The 22,819-nt window shown below is 58.4% G+C and overlaps 1 protein-coding gene across 1 annotated transcript in view; it reads right to left on the reverse strand.

Moving 5' to 3' along the window:
- Nucleotides 1-21,624, reverse strand: part of LOC114485230 (zinc finger CCCH domain-containing protein 3-like) — a 29,969-nt gene extending 8,345 nt beyond the window's left edge. The window contains exons 1-6 of the mRNA XM_028486309.1: nt 21,437-21,624; nt 19,862-20,049; nt 14,410-14,452; nt 14,174-14,335; nt 14,022-14,091; nt 11,954-12,085 (exon numbers count right to left, since the gene is read on the reverse strand). Of these exons, the coding sequence (XP_028342110.1) occupies nt 11,954-12,085; nt 14,022-14,091; nt 14,174-14,335; nt 14,410-14,452; nt 19,862-20,049; nt 21,437-21,624 (783 nt within the window). The remainder of the gene's footprint in view (nt 1-11,953; nt 12,086-14,021; nt 14,092-14,173; nt 14,336-14,409; nt 14,453-19,861; nt 20,050-21,436) is intronic.
- Nucleotides 21,625-22,819: the final 1,195 nt, after the last annotated feature.

Genomic DNA, 22,819 nt, shown 5'->3' on the forward strand with positions numbered 1-22,819 from the left:
ATGAAATTAGAACACTCCCTAACGCCATACACAAAAATAAACTCAAAATGGATTAGAGACCTAAATGTAAGATCTGACACTATAAAACTCTTAGAGGAAAACATAGGAAGAACACTCTTTGATATAAATCACAGCAAGGTATTTTTTGATCTACCTCCTAGAGTAATGAAAATAAAAAGAAAAATAAACAAATGGGACCTAACGAAACTTAAAAGCTTTTGCAAAGCAAAGGAAACTACAAACAAGACAAAAAGACAACCCTCAGAATGGGAGAAAATATTTGCAAACGAATCAACAAAGGATTAATCTCCAAAATATATAAACAGCTCATTCAGCTCAATATTAAAAAAACAAACAATGCAATCCAAAAATGGGCAGAAGACCTAAATAGACATTTCTCCAAAGAAGACATACAGATGGCCAAGCATATGAAAAGCTGCTCAACATCACTAATTATTAGAGAAATGCAAATCAAAACTACAATGAGGTATCACCTCACACCAGTCAGAATGGGTATCATCAGAAAATCTATAAACAACAAATGCTGGAGAGGGTGTGGAGAAAAGGGAACCCTCTTGCACTGTTGGTGGGAATGTAAATTGATACAGCCACTATGGAGAGCAGTATGGAATGTAAATTGATACAGCCACTATGGAGAAGAGTATGGAGATTCCTTAAAAAACTAAAAATAGAATTACCATATGATCCAGCAATCCCACTACTGGGCATACACCCTGAGAAAACCATAATTCAGAAAGAGTCATGCACCCTAATGTTCACTGCAGCTCTATTTACGATAGCCAGGTCATGGAAGCAACCTAAATGCCCATCGACAGACGAATGGATAAAGAAGATGTGGTACATATACACAATGGAATATTACTCAGCCATAAAAAGGACTGGGTCATTTGTAGAGATGTGTATGGATCTAGAGACTGTCATACAGAGTAAGTCAGAAAGAGAAAAACAAATATCGTATATTAAGGCATATATGTGGAACCTAGAAAAATGGTACAGATGAACCAGTTTGCAGGGCAGAAACAGAGACACATATGTAGAGAACAAACATATGGACACCAAGGCGGAGGGGGGGAAGTGGCGGGGGTGGTGGTGGTAGTGGTGGGATGAATTGGGAGATGGGGATTGACATGTAGACACTAATATGGATAAAACAGATAACTAATAAGAACCTGCTGTATAAAAAAATAAAATAAAATTCAAAAATTAAAAAAAAAAAGAAAAAAGAATTTTATTAAACGACATCAAAGGGGAGCCCTGTATAACTAGAGACGGTGTGCCTTGATCATGGGCAGAAGACTCACTGGAGAGACAGATACCAACTGTCCAAGGAAACCTGACTACAGAGCGGCCCACGACAGATCCACGGGGCGAAGGGGCTCTTCAATGCAAGGTGTGCGGGAGAAACAACACTGGTCCCCTACACAGACAAAATTACTTCCAGCTGGACTGGTGGGGAACATCCTAAATGGCAAAGATCCGACCACAGGATGCAGTGGGGAAGGAGGTCTCATACAAGCACAAGAGGTGCAAACTGTAAAGAGAGATGAACAATAATATTTCCATTAAAATTAAGAGCTTTTGTTCCTCAAGATACATCACAAAGATGGGACTTCCCTGATGGTCCCAATGCAGGAGGCCTGGGTTCGACCCCTAGTCAGGGAACTAGATCCCACATGCCGCAACTAAAGACCCCACATGCCGTAACTAAGACCCAGTGTAGCCAAATAAATAAATAAATAAATAAATATTAAAAAAAAAAAAAAGATACATCACAAAGAAGTGAAAAAATAAACGACAAACTGAAATAAGATACTTGCCACTAATGTGAATGACAAAAGATTAATATTCAGAATATTTTACATTGATATATATATATTTAATTAAAATATTTATGTATTCATTTTTGGCTGCATTGTGTCTTCGTTGCTGCACCTGGGCTTCCTCTAGTTTGGGCGAGCAGGGGCTACTCTTCACCGCGGTGCGCGGGCTTCTCACTGCGGGGGCCTCTCTTGTTGTGGAGCACGGGCTTCTGTAGTTGTGGCACGTGGGCTCAGTAGTTGTGGCTCGCGGGCTTAGCTGCTCCACGGCATGTGGGATCTTCCCGGGCCAGGGCTCAAACCCATGTCCCCTGCATTGGCAGGTGGATTCTTAAACACTGCATCACCAGGGAAGTCCCACAATGATATATTTTTATGTTCACATTTATATTTTATAAATTTCCCATGAGTCAGTACGAGAAAACCGACACACTGGAAAAATGTCTCCACATTCACTTAAAAACAAAACAACAAAACCCCAGGTATTTTTCAGAAGAGAAGGCACAAGGGATTTAAACATTAGGGAAGATGTTCTGCTTCATTTAAATCAGAGAAAGGCAATTTAAAAATGCAAGGTAGCTTTTAATCCTTAAAATGATCAAGAAGAAAACAGAGGGCGCCGTCACGAGGAACGTGTGGGCACGGCCTCTGGAAGTCGCCTGGAGGTTCCGACTACAGCAACCCGCCACACACTCCGCGCCTGCGGCCCTCGCTCTCCAAGGGCTCTAAAGCCCTGGTCCCCTCGGGGGTGGCAGAGCCCGCGGCACAGACTGTCCCCAAGACGCCAGCCTGCCCTCCCGAAGCTCTTCTGCAGGGGTGAGGCCGGGAGGACCACTGAGCCGCACGCCTGCACTTGCCCCTCAGCCACCATGGCTCCTGGGGGCCACTCTGTCCAGGGCGCGGCCCCGCTGGCTGTCTGCACCAGGCCTGGTGGTGACTGTGGAGGAGCTGGCGTGGGGCTGCGGGTCCTCTCCTCCTTGGCCAGCAACATGCCGGACTCTTCCGTCTGGACTGTCCACAGCAGCCCCACATGCTGGTGCGGCCCAAGGGCCGCTGGCCCTCGCACTCTACCTGGGTCCCACCCACTCATTTCCGCCCTCCCGTGGGGGCCAGGTCCTCCCTCAGGGGACAGCAACACCTCCACTGGGTGGCCCATCAACGTCCCCGGTGACTCACCAGCTTCCTTTCCACCCTCCCAAACCAAAGCTGCCCCCTTTTCCAGCTTGGAGACCCCCTCCCTCTCCACCTCTGCCCACCACTGGCCCCTCTGCAGGCCTCTTGAGTGCATCTACGCTTGGCCACTGTCCGTGGAGGCCCTGCCTCAATCACTTCATCATTCATTCCAAAACTGGCACCCAAATGCAATGTGATATCCTAGAACAGAGAACAGAAATTAGGGGAAAACCGGGTAAAATCCAAACAAAGCCTCAAGTTAAGTTGGTAGTAACGTACCAATGTTAATTTTTTAGGTTTGACAGACAGTCACAGTTATGTAAGACACTAGGGCCTTCCTGGTGACGCCGTGGTTAAGAATCCGCCTGCCAATGCAGGGGACACGGGTTCGAGCCCTGGTCCGGGAAGATCCCACACGCCACAGAGCAACTAAGCCCGTGCGCCACAACTCCTGAGCCTGCACTCTAGAGCCTGCGTGCCACAACTACTGAAGCCCGCGTGCCTAGAGCCCGTCCTCTGCAACATAGAGAAGCCACCGCAATGGGAAGCCCACACACCGCAACAAAGAGTAGCCCCCACTCGCCGCAACTAGAGAAAGCCCGCGCACGGCAACGAAGACCCAGCGCAGCCAAAAATAAATAAATAAAGGGCACTTACCAAAATGATATTTTAAACCAAAAAAAAAAGATACTAGCGGTGCAGGAGCCTGGGTGAAGGGTGCGCGGGCCCTTCTCTGTACTATCTGCAACTTTTCTGTATATCTACACGATCACAAAGATGCGTATCACACGATAAATGATGAGCACTCTGTGTCGGGCCCCATGCAGAGAACAAGCTGCCCCCTCCCAGTCAAGGTGCCCGCTGGACTCCTTCTGAGGGCATCAGAGGCCACTGCAAGGCCAGGGCCCTGCAGCAACAGAAGGTGATCCCAAGGGTGAGACCTGTTGTCTGAAAAGGACGATTAGATGGGTAAGCCTTGGGCGAGACAGCCCAGAGAAAAGGCGAGAAAATGCCAACTAAATACAGATGGAAAAGGTTAAGAGCTCAAGATACAATAGAGAATGTTATACACACAAAGGCACACCAATACATTGAAAACCTCGATAAAACAAATCAATTTCTGGGGGAAAATAAGACAAAATTGGCAAAATAAAGAAATAGAAGGGAATTCCACTTCCTGGAAGACGAAGGAGACGTATTTGTCCCTATTCCTCCGCTAAGCACCACCAAAACCCTGACAACCGTAGGAAGACCATAAAAGGTGGAGAGGAGGCAGGCCACGAGGGACCTGGGGACCCAAGGAGTGACGCGGTGGTGGCTCCTGGGACTTCCCGCTGCCTCGTCATCCTGACCTGGAGCGGAAGAAGCTGGCAACTTGGAAGTGTCAGTGGGTGCAGATAAGGGGTGGCCCCCTCGCACCCGGGCCAGCAAAGGCTGAGTGGGGAGCCTTGACCCTGGCGTCCCTCCCCGCCCTGCTAGGATGGTGCCGGAGGAGGCTGAGTGGGAAGCGAGTACTGCCATCCACCCAGGACCACCAGGGAGACCCCTCCTCACGGGCCAGTGAAGGCCGAGTCGGGGAACCAGGATTTCTACCTGCACGCCCCCTGCCCACCTGCTGGAGTGGACTCAGGGGAAACCTGCTGAAACAGCAGGTTTAAATAAGATCCAAACTCTCGTAACAACCAAAACATCCAGGTTTCAATAGGAAATGACTCATCACACCAAAAGCAGCTGGCAGGGAACCACATTTACAGAGGAATAACTGTAAAGTTGTATGTGGATTTTCAACTGCGCCGGGGGTGTTGGGGGTTGGTGCCCCTGACCACCCCCCGCCGTGCTGTTCAAGGGTCAACTGTAGAGTGCAGAGACTGAATCAGTAGTCAAAAGCCTCCCCACAGGGAAAAGCCCAAGACCAGATGGTTTCAACAGGTGAACTCTACTAAACATGTACAGAAGAATTGATACCTATTCTTCTTAGATTCTTCCAAAAGACTGAAGAGGCAAGAATACTTCCTCACTTACAATAGCCAAAACAATCTATGAGGCTAACCTTACCTTGATTGCAAGACCAGACAAGGATACTACAAGAAAAGGAAACTACAGATCAATATTACTTATGAACACAGATGTAAATCCTCAGCAAAATACTATAAAACTGAGCTAGTGGCATATTAGAAGGGTTATACCTCGTGATCCAGTGGGATTTAGTCTCAGAATGCAAAGATGGCTCAACACCCCAAAATCAATCAATATAATTGTGACTGAGCAATGTGATCAACATGTTTATTGACCAGCTTAATAGAATGAAGGGAAAAACCCCACATGATCATCTCAATTGATACAAAAAAGATTTGACAGGACTCAACACCTTTTCATAATAAAAACACCAAATAAACTAGGACTGAAAGAGAATAACCTCAACATCATAAAGGCCACGTATGACAAGCCCTCAGCTAACAGCATACTCAACAGTGAAAGACTGAAAGCTATTCTATAAGATGAAGAACAAGACAAGGATATCCCCGTTCACTTTTATTCAACATAGTACTAGAAGCTCTAGCCAGAGCAATTCGGCAAAAAAAAGGAAGGAAGAAGGGAGGGAGGGAGGGAGAGAGAAAAGACTAAAAGGCATCCAAATCAAAAAGGAAGAAAATTATCTCTGTTAGCAGATGACATGATCTTGTATGTAGAAAACCCTAAAGAATCCACAAAAAAATTGTTAAGAGTTAATAAGTAAATTCAGCAAAGTTTTAGGATATAAAATGAACACACAAATATCAACTGCATTACTATACATTTATAATGAATGATCTAAAAAGGAAATGAAAAAACAATCCCATTTAAATAACATCAGAGTATAAAACACTCAGGATTTATTTATTTATTTGTTTGTTTGTTTGTTTATGGCTGCATTGGGTCTTCATTGCTGCGCGCGGGCTTTCTCTAGTTGCTGCAAGCGGGGGCTACTCTTCGTTGCGGTGTGCGGGTTTCTCACCGCAGTGGCGGAGAGCGGGCTCTAGGCGCTCGGGCTTCAGTAGTTGTGGCTCGTGGGCTCTAGAGCGCAGGCTCAACAGTTGTGGCTCACGGGCTTAGTTGCTCCACGGCATGTGGGATCTTCCCAGACCAGGGCTCGAACTCGTATCCCCTGCACTGACAGGCTGATTCCTAACCACTGTGCCACCAGGGAAGCCCAACACCCAGGAATAAATTTAACCAAGGAGGCAAAACACTTATACACTGAAATCTACAAAATACTGCTGAAAGAAATTAATGAAGGTCTAAATAAATGAAAACACATCGTGCATTCATGGACTGGAAGACCTAATACTGTTAAGATGACAATACCACCGAAAGAGATATACAGAGCTAATGCAATCCCTATTAAAATCCCAAAGGCCTTGTAAAAAAAAAAAATAAACAGAAATAGAAAAAATCATCCAAAAATTTACATGGAATCTCAAGGAACCCCAAATAGCCAAAACAACCTAGGCAAAGAAGAACAAAGTTTGAAGGATTCGTATTTCCTGATTTCAAAACTTATTATAAGGCTATAGTAATCAAAAAACAAACATACAGACCACTGTAATAGAAAAGAGAAGCCAGAAATAAACCATCTCAAGTATGGTCAATAAATTTTCAACAATGGTGTAAAGACCATTCAATGGGGAAAGGACAGTCGTTTCAACAAGCAGTGCTGGGACTTCCCTGGTGGCGCAGTGGATAAGACTCTGCTCCCACTGCAGGGGGCCTGGGTTCGATCCCTGGTCAGGGAACTAGATCCCACATGCATGCCGCAACTAAGAGTTCACATGCCACAACGAAGGAGCCCGCACACCACAACTAAGGAGCCCTGGTGCCACAACTAAGGAGCTCGGCTGCTGCAACTAAGATCCGGTGCAACCAAATAAATAAATAAATGAATAAATATTTAAAAAAAAAAGTGGTGCTGGGAAAACTGGATATCCATTTGCAAAAGAATGAAGTTGGGTCCTTATTTAATACCATATGCAAAAATTAACTCAAAATGGACCAAAGACCTAAACTTTAGAGCTAAAACTATAAAACTCTTATAAGGAAACACTAGGGAAAATCTTCATGACGTTGGACTTGACAAAAATAACTTAGATATCACACCAAAAGCACAGGCAACAGAAGAACAAATAAATAAATTGCACTTAAACAAAATGAAAAACTTCTGTGCATCAAAGTACACTACCAAGAGAGTGAAAAGACAATGCACAGAATAGAAGAGAAATATGCAAATCTAATCTCCAATAAGGGGTTAGTATTCCGAATATATAAAGAACTCCTATAACTCAACAACAACAAAAAACCCCCAAACAACCCAATTCAAACATGGGCAAAAGGGACTTCCCTGGTGGTCCAGTGGTTAAGACTCCATGCTTCCAATGCAGGGGGCACGGGCTTGATCCCTGGTCGGGGAACTAAGATCCTACATGCCGCGGGGCACGGCCAAAAAAAAAAAAAAAGGAAAAAAGGCAAAGGACTCGAAGAGAAATTTCTCCAAAGATATACCAGTGACCAAGAAGCATGTGAAAATATGTTCAACATCATTAATCTCTAAGGCACTGTGAACTGGAACCACAGTCAGATGCCACACGCTGGATGGCTATTAACCAATAAGGAAGATAAGGCACGGGTGAGGATGTGGAGGAAGCAAAACCCTCGGGCGCTGCTGGTGGGGATGCGAACAGCGCGGTCATTACGGAAAAGGCTGGCGGTCCCTCAAAGAGCTAAATACAGGATTATCGTATAATCGGCAATTCCACTCCTGGTGCCTCTCTACCCAAAGGAAGCGACAGGAGTAACTTGAAGAGCCACTCATACGTTGACGGTCACAGCATGCAAAAGGTACAAGCCCCGTGTCCATCCCCAGAGGAGGGGACAGACGAGTGTGGTCTGGGCGCACGACGGGCCATCGCTCAGCCATCAAAGGGGTGAACCCTGAGCGCGCGGTGCTCGGCGGGAGAAGCCCGACGTGAATGGACAAATACTGTAAGATTCCACTACGTTAAATACATAGAAGAGGCAGATTCAAGGAGACGAAATGTGGATCTGGGGTTGCCAGCAGCTGGAGAGAGAGGGGGAACAGGAAGTCACTGCCGACTGTCTATAGAGATTCTGTTTGGGGTGATGGAAAAGTTTTGGAAATAGACAGTGGTGGTGTTGCACAGTATTGTAAATGTCATTAATGCCACTGAACTGTATGCTCAACAAGGGCAAATTTTATGTTATATTTAGTTTACTACAATTACAAAATTAAAAATGGAATACACCAAAAACCACCGTACTGTACACTTAAACGGGTGACAGGGCTGGCAGGTGCTGGCAAGGAAGTGACAAAATGAGACCCTCACTCATTCCCGGTGGGAGCTGGACCAGTGCAGGCGGCTATCCCTGCAGGCTGTGTCCACACTGAGACCCGCAGATGCTCACAGCGGGCTCACTCCAAACAGCCCCACTGGCCACAACCCAAGTGCCCATCCGCAACGAGCGGAGAAACAGAAAGTGGCCTCTGGACACAGTGGAGGGCCGCTCGTGTGCTGCTCGAGGCCACAGCACGACGATCCTCAAAAACACGTTCATGACAGAAGCCAGACGCCGAGGTCTGCATGGTAGGACTCCCTCGTGTGCGCCGCCCACAAAAGACAGGTTCACGCAGACGGAGGTACGTTAGTGTGTCCTGGGGGTGGGGTGGGGGGGGCAGCAGAGCCAGGACCGACCACAGAAAGGCTTGAGGGAATGTTCTGGGGTGACGGAAATGCTCCAGCACTGGGGGGTGGTGATGGCTGCACAACTTCATAAACTTACTAAAACCTACTGAATCGGCGCAGTGGTTGAGAGTCCGCCTGCCAATGCAGGGGACACGGGTTCGTGCCCCGGTCCGGGAGGATCCCACGTGCCGCGGAGCGGCTGGGCCCGTGAGCCATGGCCGCTGAGCCTGCGTGTCCGGAGCCTGTGCTCCGCGGCGGGAGAGGCCACAGCAGTGAGAGGCCCGCATACCGAAAAACAAAACAAAACCCTACTGAATCGTACACCTGTGCAACAGATGAACGGGGCGATATATAAACCGTACCTCAATAAAGCTGGCTTTAAAAAGTTGCACCACAAATCAGAGAGGAAAGAATGGACAGCTTAGCACGTATCTGCGGGGAAAGGCTCTCTACATGGAAGAAATGAAGTGAGGTCGCACCTCACACCACAGGCTAGGTGACAGGGACACCGGAGCCTCCCTGACACCCCAGGGCCTGCTCAAAGGGCTGTGAAGCGCTGCACTAATGTATGTACGTATGTACGTATTTACTTACTTACTTATTTATTTATTTATTTATGGCTGCACTGGGTCTTTGTTGCTCCGAGTGGGCTTTCTCTAGTTGCAGTGAGCGGGGGCTACCCCTCGTTGCGGTGCGCGTGCTTCCCGCTGCGGTGGCCTCCCTTGTAGCGGAGCACGGGCCCTAGGCGCGCGGGCTTCAGTAGTTGCGGCACGGGGGCTCAGTAGTTGTGGCTCGCAGGGTCTAGAGCGCAGGCTCGGTAGTTGTGGCGCACGGGCTTAGTTGCTCCGCGGCAGGTGGGATCTTCCCGGACCAGGGCTCGAACCCGTGTCCCCTGCATTGGCAGGCAGACTCTCAACCACTGCGCCACCAGGGAAGCCCCCTGCACTAACGTCTTAATCTTCACTACCTTCCTACGTGGTAAGTACTACCGTTATCCCAATTTTACAGAAAGGAAACCGAGGTCCAGAGGGTGAACAACTTGTGCAGGGCCACGGCCGCGAGTGGACTGGGGTCTGAGCCCCAGCCGGAGCCTCGCCTCCACCCCGCCTCACCGCAGCTCGTAAAGCCAAACTGAAGAAGGCGCAGGAGGGGCGCGTGGCCTTGAGTGGGGGCAGATCCTGGAACCAGACCCACATGGAGAAAAATGGAAGGACGCTCCCATAAAAACAGGAAGGGTTTCAGCCTGAGAAAGGGTACCCGGGGCAAGTTATCAGGCGGTGACAAGGAGATGCTGTCTGTGACTCACAAAGAGCCTCCGAAGGGCAAGAGGAAGCAGGGGACAGGGGCGGAGGGGCCTCTCCAGCAGGCAGAGCGCCCCTGGGAGCCCGGACGCTGACACACGCAGGGGCAGGGCGAGAAGGAGGCCGAGGAGAGTACGTGAGGGAGGCACACGGGCCGGGACGCAGCCAGGCGGGGGCTGTCGGTGCAGAGGTGGCCGCGGATGAGCCTGCCCGTGAGCTGCAGCAGGAGGGGCTGGAGACGCGCGACACCCCAGCTGCAGTGAGCACCCTGGCCACAAGCTGTGAACACAAGGACGAGGAGCCAGGCTGCCGGGAGGGACGGCCGTTCCAGGGCGGGGCGCGCGTCCTGCAGCGCCAGGAGGCACCCTGGGGACCACGTGAGCAACTGGACAGCGACAGTGAGGTCCCGGTGGGAGTCGCGGAGTCTGCACTGCTACCCACTCCCGGTGGGGGCAGGCAGGGAAGGGGCACTCTCCCTCTGAGGGCAGCGCTGGTGACGGTGCTACGAGCGCGGTGCACAGAGCAGCAGGGCTGTTAGCGCCGTGCCTCACGGTGGTGTCCCCCACGGCACGCGCATTAACAGCTGCTCCGCGGACCCGACGGCAAGGGACCAAGGCGACCCCACCGCGAGCGCCAGGAGTGACGGGACTCGGGGCTCGTGCAGAAAGCTCTGCGGCGGTGACCCTGTGACATGTGGCCATTGGACCACCCGAGGTGACAGGCGTCCCACAGGAGGACGCCGTGTCCCCAAGTGTCCCGAGAGTCCGGAGGGACAAAGTGAGGAGACACGAGGGGCTGACCTCTGAGCCTCAGGCCCAGGAGCAGCGCCTGGCCCCCGAAAAGGAGAAGGAGCAGAGACCTACTCCGGGCCTAAATTATTCACAAGAAAAGGGAACGCGCCTCTTTAACAAGCCAGCGCTTTATGAAGCAAGGTTAACAATTCCACTTGATTCAGTGGAATATTATAAACTCTCTGGGGCCCATCTGAGGACCTCCACTTCAGGAGCAAGGTGACGACTCAGCACTTTTTATATTATTTAGAGAATAAAATTAACCCTCGCCGGCCCAGGCTGCCGCTTCTGCTTCCACCGGATCCGGCCTGCTCAGCGCTTTTCCCACCTATAATTACAAGCCGCTATCCATCATGGGGCTGCCTCGCAGCCCGAAAGGGACGCAGTAAGCACTTCCACTGATAGAGGCAGACCTTAAAGACCGCTTTGATATTTTCATTTAAATAGAATCTCTTACAATAATCATCCCCAGCCTCCGGGGGTCCTGCCCCCCCCACCCCCCACCCCCCCACCCCCCCACCCCACCTGGGCTGCTCTGGAGCTGCCTGCTGGGCCCCGCCTCCAGCAAGGGCCGCCCTCAGGGTCACCGCCGGCTCCGCCTGGGGCCCAGGGTCTGCAGAGCCCGGCCCGGCCCGGCCCGGCCCGGCCCTGAGGCTTGGGGCAGGAGGAAGAGGATTCGGGGAGAGCCGGCGCGGGAAGGGAGGGGTGCGGCGTGCGCAACGCGGGGGCCGGGCCGGGTAGCTGGCCCCCGCGCTGACACGCGCTCCCCAGGCCCGGGGCCCGGGCCTGGGCCCCCACGGCAGACCCCGGGTCCCCGAGGCGGGGCGGGCACTCACAAGTGTGTGGGGAAGGGCGGCAGCGGGCCTTGCTGCAGCCCTAGGCTGGTGAGGAGGCTCCCTCTCGGGGCACCGGGCCCGAAGAGGCCCGTCTGGGGTCCCCCACGGCCGCGCGGCCTCCCCCCAGCCCCGCAGGCCCACGGGGGCGGGCCCTCCCGGAAGGAGCTGCCGGGGGCTTTCCCACAACGGCAGCCCCGGTGCTGAGCTGAGCTGAGCCCACAGGTGAGCGTGACGGGCGAGGACACACCCGCGAGCCCCGCGCCCGCCCCTGCCCCTCACCTTCGCACCCAGCGGGCAGTAGCCTTTGAGGAAGTCGGTGCAGACCTCCGCCTTTCGGGATACGTAGACGTGGCTGTAGGGACAGTTGCTGTTGCTGCAGATCCCTTTCAGGAAGTAGGAGCACACGGGCATCTGGGGGGGGCGGGAAGGCAGTGAGGCTGAGGGCAGGCCACTTCCCCCGAGCCCCCTCCTCACCCCACTTCACAGGCAGGAACACTGGGACCCCAGGGCCCCACCCAGGACTCCCCCGCCAGGCATGAGCCACACACTGACTGTGGAAATAAACACAGTGCTGGCCAGCAGGAGGGGCCGCCCGCCCTGAAGTCAGACCCTCAGCCTCCCCAGGAGCCGTGGTCGCCCGGGCAGAGCGTGTCTGCCCTCACACGGTCCAGATGAGGATACTGAGACGGGGCACCCAGCCCAGCAGGCTGGCTCAGGCCCAGATGTGCTGTCACCTGAGTCCATCACCTGCCCCGAGCCTGCCTGGTTTCCAGGGTGTAGGGCTGGGGTGGCATGGGCCAGGAGGAGGTTGGTCTAGAAGAGCAGGGCTTGGGGGTAGGAGGGAGGCAGCGCATGGGGGCTCTATGTCAGCCCATAGGGCCTGAAATCCAGCAGAGTTTCCAGCTGCCTGACGCATGGACACCTGGCAGCGTCCGTGAACTGGAGACCTGACTTGACCTGGCGCAGCCTGGCCACGCGGCTCTGCGGAGCACTGACTGCAGGCGGGCACTGTGGAGGACTGGTGCAGGGGGCAGGCTCCCAGCACCCTGGCCCGTCGGCAGGTGGGCCCAGGGGAGACCTGGTGGCGGACACAGGGCGGGCAGCCCCCCTTCTCCCCCCGTGGGGGGACTGAGGCCTGAGGGCCAGCAGACGGCGGGAGGGGAGGGTGTGTGCCTCTGAAGTCGCCCAGGCTGACCCCTGAAGCCGCCGCTCTTCCAGGCAGACTCCTCGGTTGGGGCCCCTGGGGTGAGCCCTGCCCCTCCTGCAGGCCAGCCTCCTGGGGGGATGGAACCTTGCCAGGAGCTCACACAGCTGTCACCCTGTAGGTCTCACACCCTCCACAGGCCTGACGCCTCTTGGGGGCCTCCTCCCTCCACTGTCAGACCCGCCGGCCCTGCCCACGTGGTCCCCGGGCACCCCCCCACTGCTGGCCTCTCCCGGTTGGACTCCTCACTGCACCCCACGGGACTCCCGCCTGCCTGCAGAGGACACACAGGGGATTCAAAAAGCCACTCTTCTGGGGAGAGGCGTGGGGTGGGGGGGAGCTGACTACGACTACAGCTAAGGAAGGAGGAGAGGAGAGAAAGCAGAGAAACAAAGGGTGATTTAGCGAGGAGACTTTATTTTTAATTGTCTTTTAACTGCAGCGCAGAAGGGAGCGGCCGGCCTGGGGCTGGCAGCGCCGCGGCTGCAGACAATCCCCTTAACGTGCGTTTTGATACAGGGCCCAAATTAGCGCCAATAAAAGGGGCAATAAAGCCAACTCTTGCACCAAACGGAACTCCTCTAGCTGTCAGCACCATTACCAAGAGGAAACTGCGTTCTCATTTCAATTAACCTTGTTTGCACCCAGCACGTCCACACAAATAACAATAACGTTAATTCAGGCCGCTGGTGCGGGGCTTCTGCGTTAGACAGCTCAGAGCCTGCACCGGCTTTGGAGCCGGAGCTAATGAACCCGAAACTCGACGTGAATTTCCAAATTGCTCACAGCAGAGTTTCGAAGCTCTGCTAGGGAGAAAAATGCTGATTCTTTTCAAGTTCCTCAAGGGGAAAAGCTGCAGCAGCAGCAGCGCCTCCGCCTGATCCCGCCTCCCCTGACCCGCTGCAGTCCCCGCTCCGGGCGGCGGGCGGCCCCCCGGCCAGCACTGACCCCTGACATCAGAGCTCCCCACACTGTGGGCGGCCCAGCTGTGCGCCCCTCTCCGCCACGGCCCGGCCCCACACAGCTGCCCCTCGCCAAGCCCAGGCGCACCTGGGGGCCACCGGGCACGTGGCGGGACGGAGGGACAGAGCCTCCAGGTCCCACCCCCGGCCCCACGGGCGCAGGGGACAGGGGAAAACTCACCTTCTCCTTGGAGACGTGGTGGGAGAAGGGGCAGGTCCCGTCCGTTTTCTTGCACGTGCCCCGAACAAACCTAGGCAAACAGGGAGGGTCTGAGGGACGGGGAGCCTGGGGCAGCCCCCACCCCACCCGCAGGGAGGCCCCGGCTGGCGCACCTGGTGCACACGGCCACCTTCTCGGGGTCGTGGATGTAGGGGCAGTGCTCGCCGCGGTTGCACCTGCCGAAGCGGTTGTAGTACATGCAATACTCCTCCTTCCTCCGCCGCCGCCTCTGCCGCGCCTGCCGCACGATGGCCAGGCTGCGCTGCACGGCCCGGCTGGGGAGGGGGCAGACGTCCATGAGCCCCGGGAGGGCGGGGGGCACCCCCGCCCCCAACCCCAAGGGACGTACCTGGCCAGGGAGCGGCTGCAGCTACTGGCAGGGTCCAAGCGGCCTGTGGGGGGGAGAGGCCGGGTCACTCCAGGCCCACCGCCCCAGGCTCTGCCCTCTCCCTGCTCACCTGCCTGGCACTGGCCCCATGGGATGCCCCACCCTCAGCTTGGGCACTGCCACCCCTCCAGGAAACCGCTTGCCCTCCTGGGCCCCTGCCAGGCCATCTCCCAGCCCCCGTGCAGGGGAGAGGCCGAGGCAGAAGCGGGCGGGGACGAAGGTTCAGGGACCAGGTCTGGTGGCACAGCTCCCCGAGGCCACCCTGGTTGCTGGCCAGTGGTCTCTCTTTTTCTTTTTTTTTAATTATTTATTTATTTTTGGCCGCGTTGGTTCTTCCTTGCTATGCACGGGCTTTCTCTAGTCGCGACAAGCGGCGGCTACTCTTCGTAGTGGTGCGCGGGCTTCTCATTGCGGTGGCTTCTCTTGTTGCGGAGCACGGGCTCTAGGCGCGCGGGCTTCAGTAGTTGCGGCACGTGGGCTCGTTAGCTGTGGCTCGCGGGCTCTAGAGTGCAGGCTCAGCAGTTGTGGCGCACGGGCTTAGTCGCTCCGCGGCATGTGGGATCCTCCCAGACGAGGGCTCAAACCCGTGTCCCCTGCGTTGGCAGGAGGATTCTTAACCACTGCGCCACCAGGGAAGTCCCTGGCCAGTGGTCTTGCCTCAAGGCAAGTGGTCCCAGGAACAGTGGGTGGTGGGGCTTCCCTGCCACCTCCCTCTGCCTGGAGGAGAACCCAGGGACGCGTGACCTGAGTGGGGTCTGGGAATGCCACCTGGTTCTGCAGTAGCTAAGAACAGCTTATTCAAAGTGTCGTAAGATTAAAAAAAAAAAAGACGTGTATGGCCACAAACCCTGAAACCGTCACTCCCAGGCCCCGAGGAAGCTGTGTGCCGACCTCAGCCGGTGTCATGTGGCTGGAGGCCCTGGCGGGTACCCTCCCCTCACAGTGTCGGAGGCACCTTGTCAGACACTCCTCGGAACCCCAAGGGCACAAACCAAGCCAGGCCTCTCTGAGGTCACTGACTGTGGCCTGAAGGGGAGTTGCTCACAAATGGTCAGCGGCGACAGGAAGGGAACAGGTGGACGCTCAGCCAGGGCAGCTGCGGTTTGGGTGGGGCTGGGCCCTGGGGGCAGGGCATGCGGGGCAGGCGGGTGGCACTGTCTTCTGCGGTGTGAGCTCAGCCTACAGAAGGGGCGTCCGGGCTAACGTACGGCTCCCGCCTGCCTTTTTGATACCAGGTCACTGCCCAGGACCAAGGCGGGCCGGGCAGGGCGAGAGCTGCTCAGGGTGGCCGCAGCTCCTCAACAACACATGACCCTTCCCAGACCGGATCCGGTTTCCCACGGGCAGCTGCTGAAATGGATCCGGCAGCAGGAGGCACAAGTGACATCACTCAGAAATTCTAGGGACCTGAGGCGATGACAAAGCATCCCAGGGTTAAAAAGGGATGCCCCCAAGCTGCCTGGCCCCGAGCCCCCCCGACCGGAGCCAGAGCCACGTGGGAGGCCTGGGCAGGGGGCCCTCCTGTCACCTGTAGGGCCCCCTCCCTGGCTCGTCCCAGGGCGTCCTTTCCCAGGGCCCGCCCAGCTTCATCTCGAGAGCTCCACACCCAGTCACACCAGTGTTCTGACACTTCACTCGGCCTGGCCAAACCCAAAGCGCTTTGTGCCGCACAGGCCGGACCCTCAGACGCCCTCCTCCATAGCCCACCCTCTGCTGAGCCCAGACCGCTCCCTGGACGCTCTGTGAGCCCGTTCGGGGCCAGTGCCCTCACTGCCTGCTGGAGCTGCCCTCTGGCCAGTGTCCGCCCTCCTCTGAGCCTCAGTCTCCTCAAGTTAAAAAAGGCGGCTCCAGGGCTGTGCAGAGAGACCCCGTGCTCTGCACGGTGGGCCAGGCAGCTGAGTTACTGTGTGTGAAAGGGGGAAGGGAACGCGATGACACAGAAGGGAGAGAGGGGGCTCAGAGCGTGAGGGCTGGCGGGGAGGGGGTCTTAGGACGGCTCCAGGCCATACTGGAGTCTGGTTTCCAGGCCGGGGACACCCATCCTCGGGGTGGCAGCGGAGGCCAGTCCAGATGGCACGCGGTGGCCCTCCACCTGCCAGCCTGAGGGTGACAGCGCAATCTGATCACTGTCGGTGAGCGCGGCTTCCGGGGCAGTCACCCAGGCTGCCAGTGACGCTGTGGCGCCATCTGCTCCCGCCAGGGACCGCTGGCGTCATGTGCCTGCCTGTCAGACCGGCCCGCAGGCCTGGCCTCGGGTCGCCTGGCCTCGGGTCGCCTGGCCTCGGGGCGGGGCAGGGGGTGGGGCAGGGGCGGAGCAGGGGGTGGGGCGGGCAGGTTTACTCCTCTTTCCAATGCCACTCTTAAAAAGATGCCACTGCACGGCCCGGTAGGAGTTTTCACAAGAACAGGAGGCACCTTTTCAAATACTTTTAACGGTGCTAAAAAATGCACATAAAGTAGCCGTTTGAAAAGAGGCGTGGAGGCGCTGAAAAGTTCAGCTGAAAACCCTTGGCGACCTCAGAGCAGGAGGCGCTGAGCCTTCTGGAGAGCTTGCACTTCCCAGGGGTCTTCCCAAAACAGGCTCAGGCGGCCAGGCAGCCCCCGCCCAGGCAGCGACTCAGACCCCACCCCCCGCCCCGCACTACCAGCCCAGGGGGCGTGGTGGCTGGTCAGCAGCAGGGAGACTGCCCACCACAGCCTTCGACTTCCCTGGTCTGGGGCCTGGGGCTCAGAAGAAGCCCCGGGAGCCAGGCCTGCAGCCCCGGCTGAGCCAGGCGGCTCTGACAGGGGACTCGCGACTTCTGCTCCGCTGCAGGGACCTGCTGGCTCCTGGGGCCGAGGCACAGGCCAGGCCCAGTGGAGCCCCCATCAGAGCCCCCGCCTGGGAGGACCCCCACCAGGTTCCAGGCCAAAGCATGTGGGGAGGGGCCCCAGGGTGGGGCCCTTTGGGCGGGCAGACCTCAGACCTGGGAGGAAGTGCTTGGCCCCGGGACTCCAGGGAAGCGAGGTGTGCCTGCTAGAAGGCCCTGCCCCTGGGGCTCGGGAGATGGGTGGGGCAAGGCTCTCCCCCACGAAGCCTGGGATGGATCGGGCACCCCAACCAGGGGCTGATGCTGTCCCAGAGAGGCTGGCAGCCAGGAGGAGAGGGGGTGGAGCCCCCGCCCCCTCCCAAGGAGGCCTGCACTTTCTCGCTGGAGTCAAAGTTCTGCCGACTCCGGAGGGGAACATCTATTTCTTTAATTCTCATTCACCTAAGCGGGCTGCTGGCCCGCAGGCACTCCCACAGCCAGGAGCAATCCGCCTGCCTGGGGCGAGTCAGCCGCCCGCACAGCCCCCAGCACAGGCTGCCCTGTGGTCTGGGCTCCAAACCCCACCTCCCTGCCCCGACCCTGAGGTGGGAGGGCTGAGCCCCAGGACTGCCCCTTGGCAGCCAGCAGGCTGGTCAGCAGGGCGTGGGCAGCTGTGGTCTGCAGGGGCGGGTCGGCAAGGAGGAGGCCCCCGTCCTCACCTAATCGCCCAGAGGCTGGAGGGCTGGGGGGAGAGGGGTGGGGAAGGCCAGGGCGCTACGCTGCAGCCGTCCAGTCCCTGCCGCTCTGTCTGAGCGGGGAGGTGGGATTCTGCGGAGCTCAGCACTCGAGGGCGGCGGGCTCAGCGTGGCATCCTCCCCGGGGAGAAGTATCACAGCCCCCTCCCTCCCGAGCTGGCGGGGCCGTGCCCTACATTCCCTAACGCCGGCCCCTCCCCCCTGCTCCGACCGCACGCCGGCAGACCCGGGGCCCAGCGCCCAGCAGGCGGCTCGAACGTGGGGCCCCTCGATGCCTGTGGGCAGGCTGAGTCCAAACCCGCTTCTTCCGCTCAGCCTCCAGGCGCCTCTCCTCCGCCTGGATGTGGACGCGAGGGATGCGAGGGGACGCAAGGAGCCCAGGTGGCGGGTGCAGCCCCGTCCCACAGGCCCACCGGCCCATTTCGGATCAGGCTCACGTACAGCCCAGGGTCCCGGCGAGGGCCAGGACGACCCCAAACCACAACCTGTCCAGCCCAAGGGAGGACAGCAGGGAGTGGAGCCGGGGTCCTGCCTGCTGGGCCGGGTCGTGAGGGTGGGGCGGGGCCCGGGCGTCGCCGGGGCCAGAGGTCGGGCCCACGGAGAGGCCTGGTCCCTCGGGCTGCCAGATGGCCACTCCGCCAAGCGGCCACGGCAAACCCTGTGGGCTTGTCTGGATGCCCGGGCACCCACGGCCCTGTCCAGCCCGCCAGCAGGCCTGGCTGCGGCAGCCCGGTGAGGGGCCCGGCTTGGGGAAGCAGCAGGCTGGACGCGGCCATGGACAGAGGAGGGGTCTGAGGTCCCTGCCCTCTGAGATGCCCGCAGCTGCGTGTGGGCCCCATAGACTACGAACACACGTGCTACAGGCCCGCTGAGCTCTGGCGTCAGAGGCAATCGGGGTGGGGCAGGGCTGTCCCCTGACCCCAGGCACCAGCCCCTCGGGGCTGAGTCTCACCATGGCCCCCGAGGAGGCCCGGCCGGGGCTCTGCACCTGCTCCTCCACCACCAGGCTCTCGAGGTCAGGGCAGAGGCCCTGAGAGCTCACACAGCCCAACCCCTCAAGGTGGGAAGAGGCAGGAAGCAGGTGGAGAGTGCCTGTCCTGGGGAGCCCGGGGCACCTGGCCTGGCCTGGAATTAGGCAGCCGGGTGCCCCAGGCCAACAGACAGAGGCCCTGGGAGAAGAGAGGCAGGGCTTCCAGGAGGGGCCCTCCGGCCGGCCGTCACCCACGCCCCACCTCCTCCCTGGACCGGGCCTCTTCTCCCTCCTGCCCCTTTGGGCGGGTAGGGCTGGGGGCTGGGGGTAGCTGGGCCTGTGCAATCCCCATACCACCTGCAACCTCGCCACGTTTTTTTCCCTTTTCGACAGCAAAGGAAAAGAGTAAAATTGGACTGAAACCAAAATATTTTTCTAGTTAATGTGCACAATAAGCAAATCCAAAGCATCTCCTTCTCCGCGGCCTGCTGCGGGGGCGCATGTGGTGGTGACGGCCTCCAGGCACAGCGGGGAGGCGTTGCCAAAGCGATTAGGCACTGCAGCCCCAGGTGTTCACTGGCCCAGGCCGCGTTTACATACCTGGCTCATCTCCTTTGTCCAGGAGCAAAACACAGAAAATCAGAGGCGGCTTAGCCAAGCAAAAGGCAGGTGCACCCAAGCCGTCCCTGGGGGGCCTCCCCATCGTGGCCGCTGCCAGCCTTGTGAGGGGCAATTCCTGAGGCTCTGCGAGCAGGAGTGAAATGGCCCTGGGGCTGGGGCACTGTCTGGGAAGCCCTCGCTGGGGCCGGCTCCGGGAGAGCCCCAGGCCTGGGGCCTCAGACGGATGGCCGGCCTGGAGCAACGGCACACGCACAGCCCTCACCCGCCAGGAGCCTCACCTGCGCGCAGGAGGGGCCTGCTGCCCCCGTCGCCGCCGGGCCGGCCATAGGTCTTGGAGAGCTTGTTGGCCGACACCTTGTAGAGGATGCCTCCGATGCAACGGTAGCCTTTGTTCCGCCACCGAGGGGAGCCGGGCGGGGCTTTCCCAGCCGCTGCCGCAGTACGCAGGCCGTTCAGCACCAAGGACCTGCAAGGACAGGGAACGCCTGTCAGCCCAGCCCCAGGGCCCGCGGTCGGGAAACCTCTGTACCCCGCCCTCCACTGGCACAGGAGGGGGCACCCTCAACCCCACCAACCAGGCTGGGACTGAGCCTCCCCCTCCGACACGCGCGCCCCTGCGACACGGCTTCGAGGGGGCTCCTTTGTGCCCTCGGTGCTTGCACTAAGGTGGCCCTGAGGGTCTACTCCAAGGCCTGTGGCCCTCACCACTGCCCGGGAACACCTCCTGGACGCTGCCCCAGTGGTGCCACACCGGCTTTGGGAAGGCCGTGCTGAGGGGCCAGCAAGCCCCACTGCCCGTCCTCCCCGCCTCTCCACCCACTGCACCGAGGGCCCTGCACGGAGACTGGGAGGGCACAGGCTCACAGACCCCGCTCCCGCCGGCAAGCTGTGTCGGGGGAAGGACTGAGGTCTGCTCGAGGTCAGAGGCTGGCAGAGGACTGAGCCGCCTGTCCTGGGGTTAGCGGACGCCCAGGCCAGCCCAAGGGCAGACGGGTCGGGAGAAGTCCCCCGACAGACACACAGCGGGCAGCGGCCACCCCCCCCACCAGACTCAGGCCCCACAGATGGTGGGCCCGCAGCTGCCCTGGTGGACCTGCTCCCCGAGCTGCCACGAGGGGTCCGAGGCCCTCCCGCTCGCTGCCCAGGGCCTCAGGGCTCCAGAAGGATTGGTCTTGGCCCCCCACCCCCGGTGCGTTTCAGCAGGAATCCGTTTATGCAAATTGAGCTTACTTCCCTACGCGCTCAGCTTCTGCTCATCACGCTGTCACCGCCCAGAGTACATTCGGGCCCCACTGGCAAACCTGGGCAAGGGAGCACCGGCTGTCGCGTGAGCATCACCTCTACCCGAAGGTGGCCCCCAAGCAGCAGGAGGGGCAGGGCGTGAGGAGGGTGGCCCCACTGCAGGCAGTGCCACCAGCAGCAGCTTGGGGCCCAGCAGAGGAGCCAGCTGAAGTCAGGCCCGTCCTGGGGCCCACACGGCACCCTCCCTCTGGGTTCTCCAAAGTGCTCCCGCTGAGGCCCCCACGCCCTGCAGCCCCTTCCCCTGGGAGCACATGAACCCCAACGCCACCTGGGCAGCAGCACACCCTTTCCTGGCTCCCTAGGGCCAGGGAGGGGGCCCACACCTGGGTCTGAAGTGCAGACGGGACACGGCAGGCCTCCGGGCACCCTAGCGTGCAAGCTGGCCCACCCCTTGGCCCCCATCTCTCCATCTGCGCGTCGGGGGTCGTTCTAACCAGCCGAGTGGGCCGGGTGCTGGGGACCTGAAGCAGCTGCGTCAGGCGGGAAGCCAAGGAGGCCCGCCAGGAAGCGCGTAACCCAGTTTCCCTTAATTAAGACTTAAGCTCACAAACGCCAGTCTTGGAGCGAAGGACTCCTGCCAAGGGTTCTCGGCAGCCCGGCTCACGCTGGCCGTGCCGACAGGCTCCAGCTGCCCTCTCACGGGGCACGTGGGCATCCTCTGGGGGAGGAGCCAGACCTCCAGGCTCTCCCGGACCTTGGGACCGCAGATCCACCCACCTTGGCCTCGGGGCATCTGCATGTCCAGTGGGCACCTGCCCTGTCCCCTGGGCTCACACCAAGGCCAGGCGGAGGTGTGAGGAGGGGCAGGGCTGGGTGGGGTCTCCTCCCCTCACTGCAGAACGCTGTCAGCCTTGGCAGCCCGGGGCCCTCTGCAGGAGCGGTGGCTGTTGTCCGAAAGGCACAGCTTGGCCGGAGTCCCGACCCCCAAGGTTGAGAGCAGAGCCCAGGCCAGTGGTCACCACAGCTCACTGAGCCTGAGGCTGAGAGGCCCCCGACAGCCCCGGCCCCCAGCCCCGCACCGTCCCGAGCCCTCAGAGGTCTCCCCGCCCACAAGGCAGCTGCCCTTTCATCTGCCAGCCCTGGGCCAGGGGCAGCGTCGGGGCCCCCACACTCCGCAGCCCCCATCTGCGCACCCAGGGCCGCCCCCCCGAGCGCCGGCTGCTCGTGGCACTCAGGCCCTCACCACAGGGCGGCCGCTCAGACCCAGCCCCCAGCCTCCCGCACAGGCTGTGCATCGCGATCGTGGGACTGCGCCTGCCGGCAATAAAGACGCGCTCAGCCGCCCCTCCCCTCGCCGGGGGCACCCCCTCTCCCACCTGCCTCTCCCTCCGCCCACGGCGCTGGCCCCCATCAGACGTGAGAGATGGTGGGGGAGTCCAGCCCTTCGAGGGGTGAGGAAGCTCCCCACCTGTGGGCATGCGCTCCTGGCTGAGGCTGGACAGGGACAGACCACCGCCCCCAGGGGCAGGCACGCAGGCCACGCTGTGGGGTTCAAGCAGCACGTGGCAGCCCAAGGAAGAGGAGGCCCCGCCCAGGCAGGACCCAGCAGGGTGGAGGCCGGCAGGTCCTGGGGTCAGAAGGAACTGGAAACTTCAGGTCAGAGCATGTGCCAGCCCCCTTGGGCGGCCCCCCACGAGGGCCTGCATCCCACAGCTCTGCGCACGGAGAAGCCTCAGTCTGGGGCTGTTGCTGGCCACCCCCCGTCCCCAGGGGAAGAAGTGGCCCCGTTAATCACTGCCTTCCGCGATTTGCTCTCACAGCTAAAATGCCCATCTCAGGTGACGTTTCTTTCTAGGGACAATGTTGATTATTCTTATGGATGAACATGACCAACCGATCCATCCCCTTTCCGACCCGAAGAGCCATGGCCCTGGGCTCCGGTGCAGTGACGGGGCGACTGCGGGCCTCTGGGAGGAGCGGAGGCGCAGCAGGCC

The sequence above is a fragment of the Physeter macrocephalus genome, unplaced genomic scaffold (assembly GCF_002837175.3).
Source record: "Physeter macrocephalus isolate SW-GA unplaced genomic scaffold, ASM283717v5 random_792, whole genome shotgun sequence".
NCBI classification, from domain to species: Eukaryota; Metazoa; Chordata; class Mammalia; order Artiodactyla; family Physeteridae; genus Physeter; species Physeter macrocephalus.